The sequence below is a fragment of the Amphiprion ocellaris genome, chromosome 2 (genome assembly GCF_022539595.1).
Source record: "Amphiprion ocellaris isolate individual 3 ecotype Okinawa chromosome 2, ASM2253959v1, whole genome shotgun sequence".
Classification (NCBI taxonomy): domain Eukaryota; kingdom Metazoa; phylum Chordata; class Actinopteri; family Pomacentridae; genus Amphiprion; species Amphiprion ocellaris.
In genome coordinates this window covers 21,832,044-21,846,656 of record NC_072767.1, presented here as the reverse complement: position 1 = coordinate 21,846,656, position 14,613 = coordinate 21,832,044, and the positions used below count along the sequence as shown (strand labels likewise).

At 38.6% G+C, this 14,613-nt stretch overlaps 1 protein-coding gene across 1 annotated transcript; it reads right to left on the bottom strand.

Annotated features, from left to right (window-relative positions):
- Positions 1 to 5,428: 5,428 nt before the first annotated feature.
- Positions 5,429 to 10,559, bottom strand: mob3a (MOB kinase activator 3A). The gene is made up of 4 exons (XM_023287813.3): positions 10,339 to 10,559; positions 8,605 to 9,193; positions 7,057 to 7,259; positions 5,429 to 5,831 (listed from the first exon to the last, which is right to left on the bottom strand). Exons 2-4 carry the CDS (start codon positions 9,020 to 9,022, stop codon positions 5,802 to 5,804), a joined length of 651 nt encoding a protein of 216 aa, XP_023143581.1. The 5' UTR covers positions 9,023 to 9,193; positions 10,339 to 10,559; the 3' UTR covers positions 5,429 to 5,801.
- Positions 10,560 to 14,613: the final 4,054 nt, after the last annotated feature.

Genomic DNA, 14,613 nt, shown 5'->3' with positions numbered 1-14,613 from the left:
GTACCCTGCATTGATGCATTGTTTAATAAGGGTGTCATAGTTAAAACCATGTAAGGGTTGTTTTCAGAAGTAGACTGTCTTGTGACTGGAGGCTTTCTGCCTCTCCTCCCCCTTTCACCTTCTACCCCTCAAACATAAGCTCGATGGTAGCAAACATTACGCAAGCTGTGGTCCGACTATCCCCAGCCAGAACCACATGGTGCAGTCAGAGCAGGTTTTAGTAGGAAAATAACATCCCACTTGGAAGTGCGGGGGGTGGGTCTGTGTCACTATAGGTCAAAAGGAAGAGGGATAGGTCGCCATAAATGCCTTCAGGTGACAACAACTCAGTTTCTGATATGTAAGGCGCTCAATCAGGACATCGTCCAGGAGGTGGTCCTCTCTTCAGGCTCAGGTTATTCCAGTCTGAAATGTGATATAACTGAGGTGTGTCTCTGTTGTTGTGTTCATGCGTCGTGTTCAGTTCAACTTCCACAATATCCTGTACCTGATCCTGATCTGTAGCTGTACACAACTAAAGATCCACCATAGTACCATGCTTTTGTTGGATTTACATTACTGCCTTTGTAGCAGATATGTGATAAAATGTACCAAACACTATAAATAGCGTCATTTACTAATGTTAATTTAAAGCTCAGTGGTCAACACAAACTCAGGCAGTGCAGCCAAACATGAACTCTATTGAGATATGTTGATACAAAATATATATCAGATATATCAGAAAATGTCAATAAGATGATTTCAACATAATAAAGCTACTCAAGGGGGAAATTTTATATTTAAGGTGTTGACACGAGTCCTTCTAATCAAAGCCAATAGTTATATGACCATGACAGTAAAATAAAAACGTACAGCCACATTTAAAATGCATTTTATTAATGCTTAAGAGAACACTGCTATGTTGACAGACTCTCGGGTACAGTATGTCTGAATCAGCAGGATTCCTTACAAAAACATTCCTGTATTGCAAACAGTACAGTATGACACATTGTATGCATCAGTGCACTGGAAAGGTATGGTCATACCTGCAACTGTATTCATGAAATGCACGTCTGGCATGTCCAAATAAAACTGTTGAATGCCAAGCAGATGAATGTGCTGTAAGCAGCCAGCAGTCTTACACGATTACAATAAGTTGCATACTTTTCTTAACTCAGAAGGTTGCCGTGCCGCCAAGAGTGGATTGCACCTTTTCTGAGAAGCACTGCCTAAAAAAATTCTTAGAACGAAGCAGCTTCCAGTTGGGAAACATTCGAGCATAACCTCTGGCAGAGATGTACGCCCCATAGACATCCCAGCACAAAAACCTGAAATGATTCCAATATCCAGCTAATACCCTTTAACACTGACATAAGATCTTTCCTAAGATTTTGCAATAGTATTTGTTTTGCTCCAACTTTGATCCAGTTGTGCTTGAGGAAACTCATTGTTTTCTCTTGTTTGCACTTCGCTCTTGTTACACAACCGTGTATAACATGCCATTTTGAAATTAATGTTTTTAAATTCTTGGAATCTCTTTTCAGATGGCAGATGTTGCAGCTGAAATGTTTCTCATTTCCAAGGACATCTAAATAAATAACTGCAACACAAACTGTTAGTATTTATATGAGATAATTATCAAATCATACTTTTTTTTTTTTACCATTACTACCCTACCAACAACAGCAGTTTTACCTTAATGAAACATTTTATTATTCTTTACTTATCCGTTTAGCTGTAATAAATCATCATCCGTGTGCCACCACTCAGAAAATAATGGGCACTGAGTTCGTGTAGAACGTGTTGGAACAGATAGTTTCCCCTTTTTAATGACTGTGTAATCATGTGTCTTTGTTGTGAAATTGTGCAAACGTCAGACAAAAGTACAGTGCACAGGGGAATATCTGCATGACTGTAACAGACAGGGAAATTGCTCATTGTTGTGGATTGTAAACGTTGAGGTAACAGACAAGGTAGATTTCCCAAACACTGATGTGAAAGTATTTTAATATACAGAAAGAGCTGCAAATGTTACTTATTATTTTATTGTCTTGTTAAGAGAAACCTAGTGACAGTCAGTGCTGACTGACCTGAATTGTAATAATATTCCAGACTGACATCTTTAGATCACTTGTTTTGTCCACAAGTCAGATTTTCTATTTAATATAATGTCATACAAATTGCCATTTTAGGGGTTTTTAATTATTTAAACATTTAATCAACTATCAAAAGATGAATGAACTTATGTTGAACTAGCGGAAATAACCTTTTTCTGGGGCTCTTTTTTAAAAATAATTCATCATCTTACTGGAAGTCCTCTCCACCTCTGAGCTCCTAAAATTAAGTTTAATTTTCATCCCCACAAGCTGCACCATGAGGAAACTGACTCACAAGCCACAAAACCGTTAAGGGTGTGTGCTCAATTCAGCATTTGCTGAGTCACATTATCTCCCAAACCCTTTTCTCTTTGTGTAAATAATCACACTGTGCCATCAAAACAACAGCCACACGCTGCTGTGTGCGACAAAGTTGGACCAGCTTTAATCTAATTGGCTGCAGCCAGAAATTCTTCCCCCTGTTCGTGGCCTCCTGCCAGTACTTCCCTTCACATCTTGCAACTGCAGAGCCCTTCGAGGCTGTCTGGTACATTCCAGAAGAGAAAAACACAGCAGGAGGGAGGGAAGAGCAAAAGGCGAGTGTAGCTCATCTCACACGTAACAAGCATAATGCAAGCTGCCATGGTGTGGAGGGAGTGACTGCACTGTGAGAGGAGGGATGATCCTGTAAGAGGATCAGGTTGCAGCAGGAAATGAGGTCATTTCACTGGGTGATGTTATTGGGGCAAACGGTTACATCATGTTTGTGTATCAAAACTGATATTATTATGATAAAACATTGCATTTTTGCGCCTTGAATGAAGGAGGTGGAAGTGGAAACGGCGTACTTTAGACGTGATTGTGCAGATAAAAATGCAGTTTGTTGCATAAGCACTCGGTTTGGATGGCTGACTGACTAGAATACACAGTAACCTCCTGTTATTCAAGTATATGTACTCAAGTATGGTACATCAGTGCAGCTTTAAGGTGCTTTACTCGAGTCCTTCCATTTTACACTGCTTTACACTCCTTCCCAACTGCATTTCAGAAGAAACACTATACTTTGTACTTTACAGCTACAGCTACAGGTGCTATTCAGATTAATTCAACACATAGTAATCTTACAATTTGTCCTTCATGACTTAGCCCTGTACAAAGACCTGAAGACCTCCTGGTCAGGATCCTGCTGTTAGCTGCCTGCGTCTTCTTTGTGTTGGCTCTGTTTGAAGGAGAGGAGACAACCACTGCCTTTGTAGAACCTGTTGTTATTCTTCTTATCCTCATCGCCAAAAAAACCTGTATAGTTGAGGCCTTTAATCACATTTGAAACAAGCTGTTGGCCCCATTAGAAATGGTCTAATGAATATATGCTTGATTTATGTGGAGCAGATTTAGTATCTTTCTTCTTTGCTCTCCCCCTTAGATGTATCACCTGACCCTTTGGAAGGGCCCGATCCTTAGCTTGGGAATTGCTGCATTAAACTACTAAACTGTACATAAAGTAGTAAAAACCCGCTCCATCTCTAGCAGCTGTAAAATGCTGTTTACACTCTGATGCATCACTTTTAATAATTTTAAGTCTGCAGAAAGAGCACTTGCTGCTGATAACATCTCTGTTTTTATATTAATAGCGTTTTTTGAAAGCAGGACTTCTAATGTTTGTACATTTATTTATCAGAACTCTTAATTCTGAATAGAATTTAAATACTTGTACTATCTAATGTTGTCCAGTAGCACAGTTGTGGTGTAACTTCTGTCTTTACAAAGTTCATAATGTTGAAAAATGTGTACATTTAATTGTTTATTACTGACATCACTTTGCATTGAACTACATTTTTCTTTTTAAGTGTTTCCAATTTTTTTATCCTCCCTATTTACACACATGGAGCAGAATGTTAAAATACCTTTAAATACAATGCAATCCTGAAAAACTGTCATTGCTAAAATATGCGCATAATTTAATATTCTGTTAATATGTGAATAATTAGTTTTGTACAGGGAGATGTGGCAGGGCAGGTTGTACAGTTAAACCCGATAACTTTGACCGTAGTACCTGAGTACACCAAACACTTTGAGTAAACATTGTTCATTATACTTCATTACTACTTGAATTAAATGTACCTGAAATGGATTAATATAACCCCCAACTGTCCTCCTGGAGTCCTAATAAGATACAGTGTCCCTTTACAAAATGTACTATTCAGGATGTTTGTCGCATGTCGTAAACTCTCACAAGTTGTCCTGCAATTGTTTTCTTTGGCATGCTTCTCTAGTGCAGGGCCACCGCTCATTATTTAAATAATCCATTCCATTATGACTGATGACTGTCACTAAATCCAGCCAACAATGTTGTTCTCAAACCCAGTCAGGGCCGTTTTTGAACAAGTAATACAAAGCTGGGTTCATTCAAAACAAAACCTCTCTCTGTGTTCATCACAGTACAGTCTGGCCTGTTTCTTACATAACCAGCTTAGTTGAATCTTTACCCCGAATCAGGCCTCCACTTCCCCCCGTCATGACTTTAACTGGGACACTGGGCAGTTTTCATAAGACCTACAACATTAACAGCCAAATAAAACTATTTCCTCGGCTCTGGCAGGTTTCTGGTGTGTGACGCCTCCTGGTGGATGTTTGTGGACGTGCCCTTTAGAGCATGCGTTGCCACCCGAGTTTTGTCATGTGAGGTTCGAGTCTCGTGTGACCTTCAGCTGCCAGGAGTATCTACGACAAACACCTGCAGGTCTGACATCTGAGAACCCGCCTGGTGGCTCGAGGCCCAAGGTGTAAAATAACACAGCCCGGCACCAGCAGGACACCACTGTGTTTAGCTCATTTGCAACTTCTAAATTACCTCGCCAAAGCCCACATTAGTTTGAATGCCTAAAATGGTATTAGATCAATAAATTACTCAGTTTTCCTACTTGTGAGCCAATATTTAGGAACAACGTGTACCTCATGCTATCAATGGCTAAATAAAAAGAGCAATTACTGCACAGATTGTTCTGACTGGGGCATCATGGTGGTTTGGGGGGTTGGCGCTGTTACCTGACAAGGAAGCTCTGATTCTGAATTTGAACCTTTCTGTGGGGAGTTGGCATTTGTTCCTGTTCCAGCAGGTGCTCTTGGTTCCTCCCACGGTCCAATACATGAACGCTAGGCTAATGGGTGGTTCTAAAGTGGTTGTAGGAGCGCTGTCCAGAGTGTATCTCACATCTCTGTCGCTGTCAGCTGGAATCAGAAGCAGAGATAGTCAATGGGATAACTGTCTAAAACCTATCCATAATAACAAAAGTAACTCATGCCAGCTGCATAAAGGAAAGTCAGTCAGTGTTAATTAAATACTAATGACCAAATTCAAATTGTAACAGGGAATCACTTTATTGTAACAACATAGAGATTTTATAGACGTACAGTAAGAAATCGTACTAATTTTAGATCATCTTAAACTGATAGAAAGATTGAAGAATTCTGGAATGATTGAGATTCAAATAAAATAGAAAACATCAACACAAACATACACCTCTTAATACTGTGCTCTGATAAAATGTCTGAAAACTTTTAAAAAGGAGCAGAACGCCTCACATGATAAGGTTCTTGGTTAAAACCTACAGTATGCGGCTAAAATAGATTACAGTACTTAAATATAAAAATAGACTCTGAATTTGCTCTTTCTGTTGTCCGATGCAGTCTTGGAGATGGACGGATGTGTTTGGTCCGGTGTGTCCCTCAGTGGCACATCCGAGAGGTCATCTCTTTCTGCAGCAGACACAGGACACATGCACACAGCACAGTGAGCTACAGACACGATGAAGATACCAGCACTCTACTAAATGCTTCAACACTTCAGGGTGAAGTAAGCAGATGCTTTAAATACATCTAATCTCATGAGGAAAAGACTGTATTGGAAAAAAAGCAACAGATGGATTTTTGCGAATGAATGCTCAAGTTTCCGAAGCTCAGTAATCACATGAGAAGAAGGTGCTGGATGTCAAAAAAAAGGTCAAAACACAGAGTTCACAGTCCAAGATTTGGGTCAAACAGACGAGCTATCAGAGTGGAAGATGTGACACCTGACATATAACATACACACATCACAACAGGGGCTGCTGTCAATCAATACAATCTCTTAAACTTTAAGAACCAGTTGGTTAATTAATAACTACATGTAACTTCGCACAGCACGACTGTCACTTAATTGTCATAATGGTTCACAGGGTTTGGCGTTTGTTTTGAGCAGCTGACCAACTTAAACAGCAGCAAATCACAGCTTGCGTGCATGTTACAAATTTGGTTGTTCTTCACGGTCAGCAACTCCTGTGCTGCCGGGTGCGTCCAGTGACTACACTTTTTATTAGCAGCCACTAAACAAGGAAACAATTCACCCACTGTTTCACTGTTAAGTTACTTCTATTAGCTTATCAGCAATTTACGAGTATATGTGTATAAGATGGGCATCAAGCAACTACACACTGAGGTACAGAAAAGCCAACAAAATGTCAGGCGTTTTTAGAAACAGTGTTGCTCTAACACAGTTTGACCATCGGGGGCACTGACAGCTTTTTTATTATTTTTACTGTAGAATGTCCCACTCAATACGTACACTATCTTAGCTGTAATTCTCAAAAATATATTAAAGACAATAATTAAAAATTATTTGTGCCCAATAAACCATTACTTCATTTCTAAAATATTTCTATCAGACTTGATAATTCAGTAGATTTTTATATTATTTTCTTTTCCTTTAGGTAGTTTCATGTGATTTTAGATACGCTAGCAGGTATCATTATATACTGGTTAATTTAATCAATATGTTAACTTTGATTAAAGCTGCCAACTTTTATTGATATCAGATAATATCTGAGTAATGAAATAGCACTGGTGTCAGTAGCTCATGGTTGTGTGTTTTCTGATTTCAACAATTTTATGCTTTTGGCCTATTTTTTTCAGCTTCAGCTTAGTTCCTGTCCTATATCTGACTCACCAGAGGCTCCAGCTCTTTGTGGTCCGTCAGGTTGAACTCAGTGACAAAGTAATAGAAATGCTTGTAGCAGGTGTTGACGTGAGCCTCGGCCCCCATCTGGCTCACACGGTCAAAGTGGTGGATGTAGACGTGGACAAACACCCGGAACAGACGAGACAAAATCTTCTTAGCCACCTGCATAAAGGTCTTAGGGAAGGGAGTACCTGAGAGTCAAGCAGATGGAGACAGAAGAACACTGCAGTCAATCCAAGACAACCTTTTACTATTTGCCCCGAAGAAAGAAACATGTTTGAAATACTGATGCATTTAATAAAAAGTCAGCTTCTATATTAACTTTTCTTTTTCTCCCTGGCCTCTCAGATTGGACACCAGCTGGCCAAAGGATGCAGCCAATGTCACCTCATGCATAAATGGAAAACCAACACGACTTGGCCTGTGGGATAAGCCTCGGCTCTAACCAAGTGATTAATTTAGTATGTCGTTTGATTTGACTAATTCAATAAAATTTCAGGAATCTGTTCCAGAGGACATGTGCGTCAGAGGTCGTTTCTATTCATAGACCACTGTACAATGTTTGACCCATTTTCAAATGCACTGCTTGGATGTTTCTGTAGTCAGTCAGCTGCTGAGCCACAGCACAGGGCATGCACGCTTGCACTGAGATAATATCAAACCGAGAATGCCACTGCAAAGGATTAACTGAGCCTGTAATGCCTGCAATGTTCAATGCTGTAGTTAATTTAATATATGTGGCCTTGCACTCTGGAAAAGGGAGGCTTCAGATTCTTCATGCCTTCATTCTGCAGGATTTTATCTGTGCCTCATTTTAATTGTCCTTTGTATTCATTACAATGTTAAGCATTTAAGTGCTGTTTTTGTTGTTTTGTGTGGCTCATGCTTAAGCACTGAAATAAAGATGACTCAATATAATCATTTATTAGGTAAAAATATCAATATTTGCACGATACACTAGTGCCTCCTCAACTTTTTTTTGCTTGTGATCCCTTAAAACAAAACTTTGACAATCCTTTTGTCATGCGTTGCATATTTACTTGTGACAATTTTTTAAAAAGGCAGATTTTTATTACTAGAGTAGTAAAATTTTAAATAAATCAGTATGTTATGAGGTTAAAAGCAAAGACTGAAGTGGCAACTAATTACAAAGAACATCTTGCAGGACACATACATTTTTGTTGCTGCGTTTTTCATGTGTGTTCTGATCCATGAGGTGGATGATTTCATTAAAGCATTACTAATCTAATTCCAGTGAAAATCTGACTTCTGTTTAGACAAAACAAGCAACTTTAACTTTGAGATCTTATGACTTGGACACTGATCATATTTGGTGATGTTGGGACTCCATGGGCATTTGTCTGTGATTGAACGGTGGATTGGTCTGTTCATACAATGACTAAATGGAAACTGAACTAACCACTGAGATCCCTTACAGGAGAACTTCTCGAACTTCGACGTGTCCTTGCAAGTCTCCTATTGTGGATCTCAGGGCAGATAGTTTGAAAAATACCTGTGACTAATCCCAACACTTACCGACATTAGTGGGGAAGATGTTCTCATTGTTGATTTGTACCTCAATCCAATCCATGAGCAGGCTCATGTATTTAGGGGCTGACAAGGCGGTCGGCCTCTTGTACTTGTGCTCGTCTTGCCAGCGGTATTCGTACTTGGGCCCACCGGACATGACGGGGCAGGTCTGATCGGTGCACGAGTCACTTATGGTGCCATAGATGAGGTTGATGCGGTTGAAGAAGTCGACCACGTGGACGGCCACCCAGTCGTTGAGGTCCTCGCCATGGGGCAGCTGCACAGCCTGCTTCAGGTCCAGGCCTGCGTTCAGAGATGCCTGGGCCTTCTTGTGCAGCTCGAAGCGTTGTGTCCCGGGCTCAAACTTGCGCTTGGGCCGGAATGTCCTGTCTTTGTTGAAGACTTGTTTCAGGGCCATGGACATGGTCGCATATGGTGGCGGTGGGTGATTTGTTTGAACGCTTCTGGTGAATTATTTACTCTTGAAATGGAATCAGTCAAAAGGTTGTGCAAACAACCAGTCCAGAGTTTTTGCTATGGACTGTCCTTTGGTATTTATTTGGACTCAGTCTGGGATTCTGTGGCCCTATGTAAACTGGAGGGAAAGGAGGGGGAAAAAAGGGCAGAGTTTGGTTAATAAATACATATTTACATTAAAATGAATACTTCCTTTTGAGTCCAACGTTGAAGTCTGACTTGCATTTTACAAAATACAACAATATATGGTTGCAATTACCTTATCTATATACTTCTAAAAAATGCCAGAAAACAATGAAAAATGCCTTATTAACTTCAATTTTCTGTCATGTTAATGAGTAAAGCAGCAAATCCTCACAATTAAGAATCTTAAAAACTGACTTCACATTATTTTTTTTAAGCAATTGTCAAAATAGTTTGGCTGTTTGATTAATTAATCAATCACTTTAGACCCATAATGTTCTCTTAAGTTTGAAAAACCATGGAGATAGCTGGGAAATGTGTTGAAGTCATTACAGATATAGTATATATGTATGTATTAAGTTGACATAAAAAGCTAAAAATTAATGTTTCATATTGAGAAGTGGCATGCAAAATGGAGATCAATAAATACCTTTCAGGAAGAAGATGACATATAAATGTTTGAGTGAGACTGCGTGTGAATCAAGAGGTTTAAGTCTATTGATGATTATTAAATTAAGCAGAATTTATCAGTAGTTTAATCTCAAACCCCCAGGGTGCAGTAAAAGATTGAATGAATCGCATTAATGGCAGGTAAACGACGAGTCTGAACAGAAGCAGTAAGAAGATGAAACATGGTGTCTCACTGAGTCATTTCCTATTTCAGACACTAATTCCGCCGTGAAACCAAGAATCTGCGGAATGACAATAAAACGCAGTCAAAGCGGCTGTTACCAACACAACTGGACATCATTGGGTTTATTAAGACCTCCGTGACAAATATAATCACCGTCTTCCTCATAACAATGCGGACTTTATGCGGTTTTTAATCACATTTTCCGACATAAAAGCCAGAGATTAAACAGCGAGGCACATGACGACAAGTTTATTCGTGACGTGACGAGCTAACTCGGCCAGACTTGTTGCTGTGAAACAGCCACAAAAAAACACACGACACTTGACAAACACACGTTTTCACACCTAATTCGCACCACGGTTTAGATAAATAGCGCCTGAAAGGCGCGTTTATCTCAGACGAGCTGTTCAGACGGTGACAGTTCAAAGACACTTTCCCGAACTTACTTGTTCCGCCTTCTTGTTTCCTTCGATCTTTAACCGAAAACGAGCTGCTAACTGATCGATAGCTTAACGTCCACAGCATGCATCGACTACATTATGGATAAACGCAGACATACATGTTGTAATTTTAATGATAATTCAATAAACATGTCACTTTAATAAAGAAACTAATGTCTGACTCCTCCCTGCGAAACGAAAAGTACACCAGAGTCGAGCTAGCGGCGGTAAAGACCACTTCCGGGCAAGACTTTCAGAATAAGGACACCCTCAGTCCAGTACTGTAAACAAATAGCAAAGAAAATATTCTCAGCACCATTATCGTTCTGACTTCTGCAAAAATTATTACAATTACAATGATTTTCCATTTCTTACTGGGGCTCACCCAACTAGGATCTACATTGAAGGGATCAACAGTTATGGCCAACTAGTAGATTTCACACAGCATTTTAAGGACTATTGGTATCATTCTCCTTCTTTATTTTTTGATTCTGCATTAACTGATTTTCAAAATGCCCTATACTACAACTGCAAATTTCATTTACAATATTAATTTCTCAATGGCATTTGCAGGATGATTTTCAGAATTAAGGACAACATTTTCATTTTAAGTGCAACAGTTTAATATAATGCGGAATGTTTTACTATCATGTACAATATTGTTTTATTACCTCTCTATCATTGCCGGTATTACTTATTCCTTCGTCAAATCTATAGCCTACTATTTGTATTTATACAATGTATCCTTCTTACATCTTATTGCTATTTCACTAGGAACTGCATTTATGGTCATCGAATTGCAAATTTTCTGAGCAGCATCTGGCAGAATTTCATTAATAAAATTTTATTATATCACACTATGTCATAATTATATTACTCAATATTTGAATATGTTTCATATATTCATATTCCAAGCAAGCTTTACTCTTGTACTTGCATTGAAACATTTTTTTAAACTTTACAAATCAGAGCAACTGAGATCTTACTCCACTGCTGTGAATAACGACATGCCTCACAGCGAATGAATTTTTTAATGGAACCATTATTTTGAAAACTATTTCCTGAAGTTCTCTATGCTCCTCAATGTTTGTTAACCCACTAAAACCTCAATTTTTTCGAGCACTATGTAACCTGTTAAGTAAAATGTCCTACAGATAAAGCTTAATATTTTTACTGTAATTATTAATAAGTCACTCTTTAATATACTGCTGTGTAAAAGAAACGTCATAATTATATGTGACATATTTCTTCAATAGCTCAATTAGGTATTAAGCACTAGTCATTTCTGTTTTTAATACTATTAAATGAGTATTAATCAATATTCGGTATTAAATTTCCCTACATGTTTTCATTGTCAAAAGTAGACAAAAGTTATATGACTTCATTTTAATTTAAATATTATTTATATTTAAATTCTCGACATAGAAGTATTAATAACTAGCTAGCGCTACAGTGAGCTAATATAGCTTGTAGGGGGGTACGAGCCTATAAAGATGAGACATCACCAAAATTAGAAAATATAAAGTGTAGGTGAAAAATGCCATATATGTCAAAGAAATATATGGATCCATACACAGACACTAAAGTAAATAATAAATGGGTATTGATTATAATCATGAATCAATTAATATTCACAGGCACACGAAGAGATGATTTCTGAATAAATCTCACATTTTCATTTTAGTTGCCCTTAAACCACCCTTATGATGAGGTTTTCCCAATGGTGGGAACAAATCAAGAACATTTACTGTCCTTGAGTGAAATGTTGTGTTATTTGTACTTTATTTGACTTTCCTCTGCTTAACACTTGTGTAAATGCTCGTTGTCACAGCATGTTGTGTCCATCCTTTCCTCCATAGACTTTCTGCTGATGTTTACGGATGTTTGAACCAAAACAACAGTGGCCACCAAACTTTCCAAAGAACACTCCATTTTCACTAATCAAGCGCTGTAGGAGGTACTACACAAAATACCCGCTTGCCAAAACTGAAGCTGGAGTGTGCATGGGAAAATGTTGCATCTTTGAACCTAAAATCTTCCTAAATACTTGTCATGCAGTTGGATTTTTTTAAGTAACCTTTTAAGTAACCAAATCAAACCTTCCACTTCTTCCACAGAGCAAAATTGTCAGGGAGCTGCAGATTCTGAACCCAGACAAATGCCATCTGGTGAGATGGTTCATTCTACCATCGCAGATTCATTTGTCTCAAATTTTTGCTCTTGAATCTTAGTCTGCATTACTTCCTAAGGGAGAGAGAGACTACCAGCCTCTGTCTCAGGAAGAGTTCATTCTGTTCTTCATCAGGTATGTTGGATTTTCCTGTTCACGTTTCTCAGTACTATCAGCTTCGTATGGTTATGCTCATCTTTAAAGGAATATCGATACTAATCTGATCTGACAAGAACAAATCTGGATGATTCCAGACGACCACAGCACTGGTCTACCTTGAGGCCCTGGAAATGGTACAAGGATATTAAACCAGACAACATTATGCTTGTGGATCGTCGGCAGCAGCCATTTAAAGTGAAGTTAATTGACTTGGGTGTTGCTCGCCACCTGTCCGATGCTGTTCCAGGTTATTCTGTTCAGAATCTGTGGTGCAGGTAAGTACAGCAACGTGAGGTAAGAAAATATGAGGCCAATGGAAGAAGCCTGTGTCTGAAGTGGAAAAACAGTTTTTAAGCATAATATTGTTGTTTCCTTGTTTGGTCAAAGCTCCAGATGTGTTGCTGGGTCAGCCCTTTTCTGAGCCGGTCGACATGGTGTCTTGGTCTGGTTGCAGCAGAACCGGCTCTTGGCTGTCCACTGTTTCCTAAGTATCACAATTATGACTTGGTATGTGTCCTCTGCATTAAAGGGAGACGTGCACCTAATCACTTTTTCGAGTTAAGACATTTTACTTGATAATTTATGTATATTTATTCCAGGTGACGTTCATCGTGGAAACTCTGTCAGCCGCCAGATTTTCTACTCAACTGTGGACAAGAGACCACCCCGTTCTTTTGCATTCATGGGATTGGTATAGGTATCTATGAGCGGTAGAAAAAACTCTGACCGATCCAGAAAGTGTTTTTGGTGAAGATGGAAGAGGATCCAAAGCACCACACATCCCACGTGGTTAGTCACATTTATGAAGGTCTCACAGTCTACTTGTGTTTGTAGTTTTGAATAACATTGCATCATGATTCTTTGTGGTTTTTAGATTTGGAGAGGACACCAGCAGCAAGATACAAGCCTGGGTCAGGAGGATCGATAAAGTGTTCTGCTGTTGCTTCAACGGTGACAACACAAGGGCATAAATCACAAAAAACATTTGTCTGACATGATTAGATAGCACTTATTATTTCACCTTTATTGCTTTCCATTCACTGTGTTGTTTTCATTTTTCAGTTTCACTTGTAAATAAACCCATTGTTTGGCTTCACAATATGTCCACGATGTGTGGAGATTAGACAAAATAACAGAATATAGTAACATAACATACACAAATATGAAGTACACGTGATAGAGATGAGAATAATTTGACATTTCAAGACAACATAACTACTTCAGTGTGCTAATGAGGACCATGAAATGTATAGTTTATATTGAATATTTTGATCAGAAAGAGCCTGGATGTCACACTCAAGCATATGGTTTAAATAGTGAGTTTTACATACTGTGTATTCCGCAGTTGGTGTAAACAGAAGATTTACACACATATAGGAATGAATAGAGGCCTGGTTGATGCAAGTACGAACACAGATGGGTGTAAATACAGTGCAGGCCTCATACTTTATTATCTGAACTCCACAACGTTCTCTGCTTGCCTTGTCTGTTTTTGCTGCTTTGTACTTCAAGTGTGTATTATATATGAAATTGATTTGCAGATCCTAAATCTTATGAGTAGAATAAAAAACTTGATCAGGAGATCCCTGTGTATCATTCACAATTTAAAAACGAGGACTGAATCGTAATTCATAAAGCCATCAACTTATAAATGATAGAAGCAGAGGCAGCAGTGTTTTAAATAAACAGTTCCACCATGTGTGTGAACCCCAAATTATTCTGGTTTTTACATAATGACAGCTTTTACTTTTAATGGAGTAACATCCACTTCTTGGTGGCTACCACTCTCCCTGCCATAGACTATATAAAAATATGTAGAAATATAAATATATATATATATATATATACAGTTTATGGTGTTGCCTGGCAGGACAAATTTACTTAACAGTAACATCTTGGCCCATAAACCAAGTAGCAACCCTGTCACATAATATGTATTTCAACACAGAGAC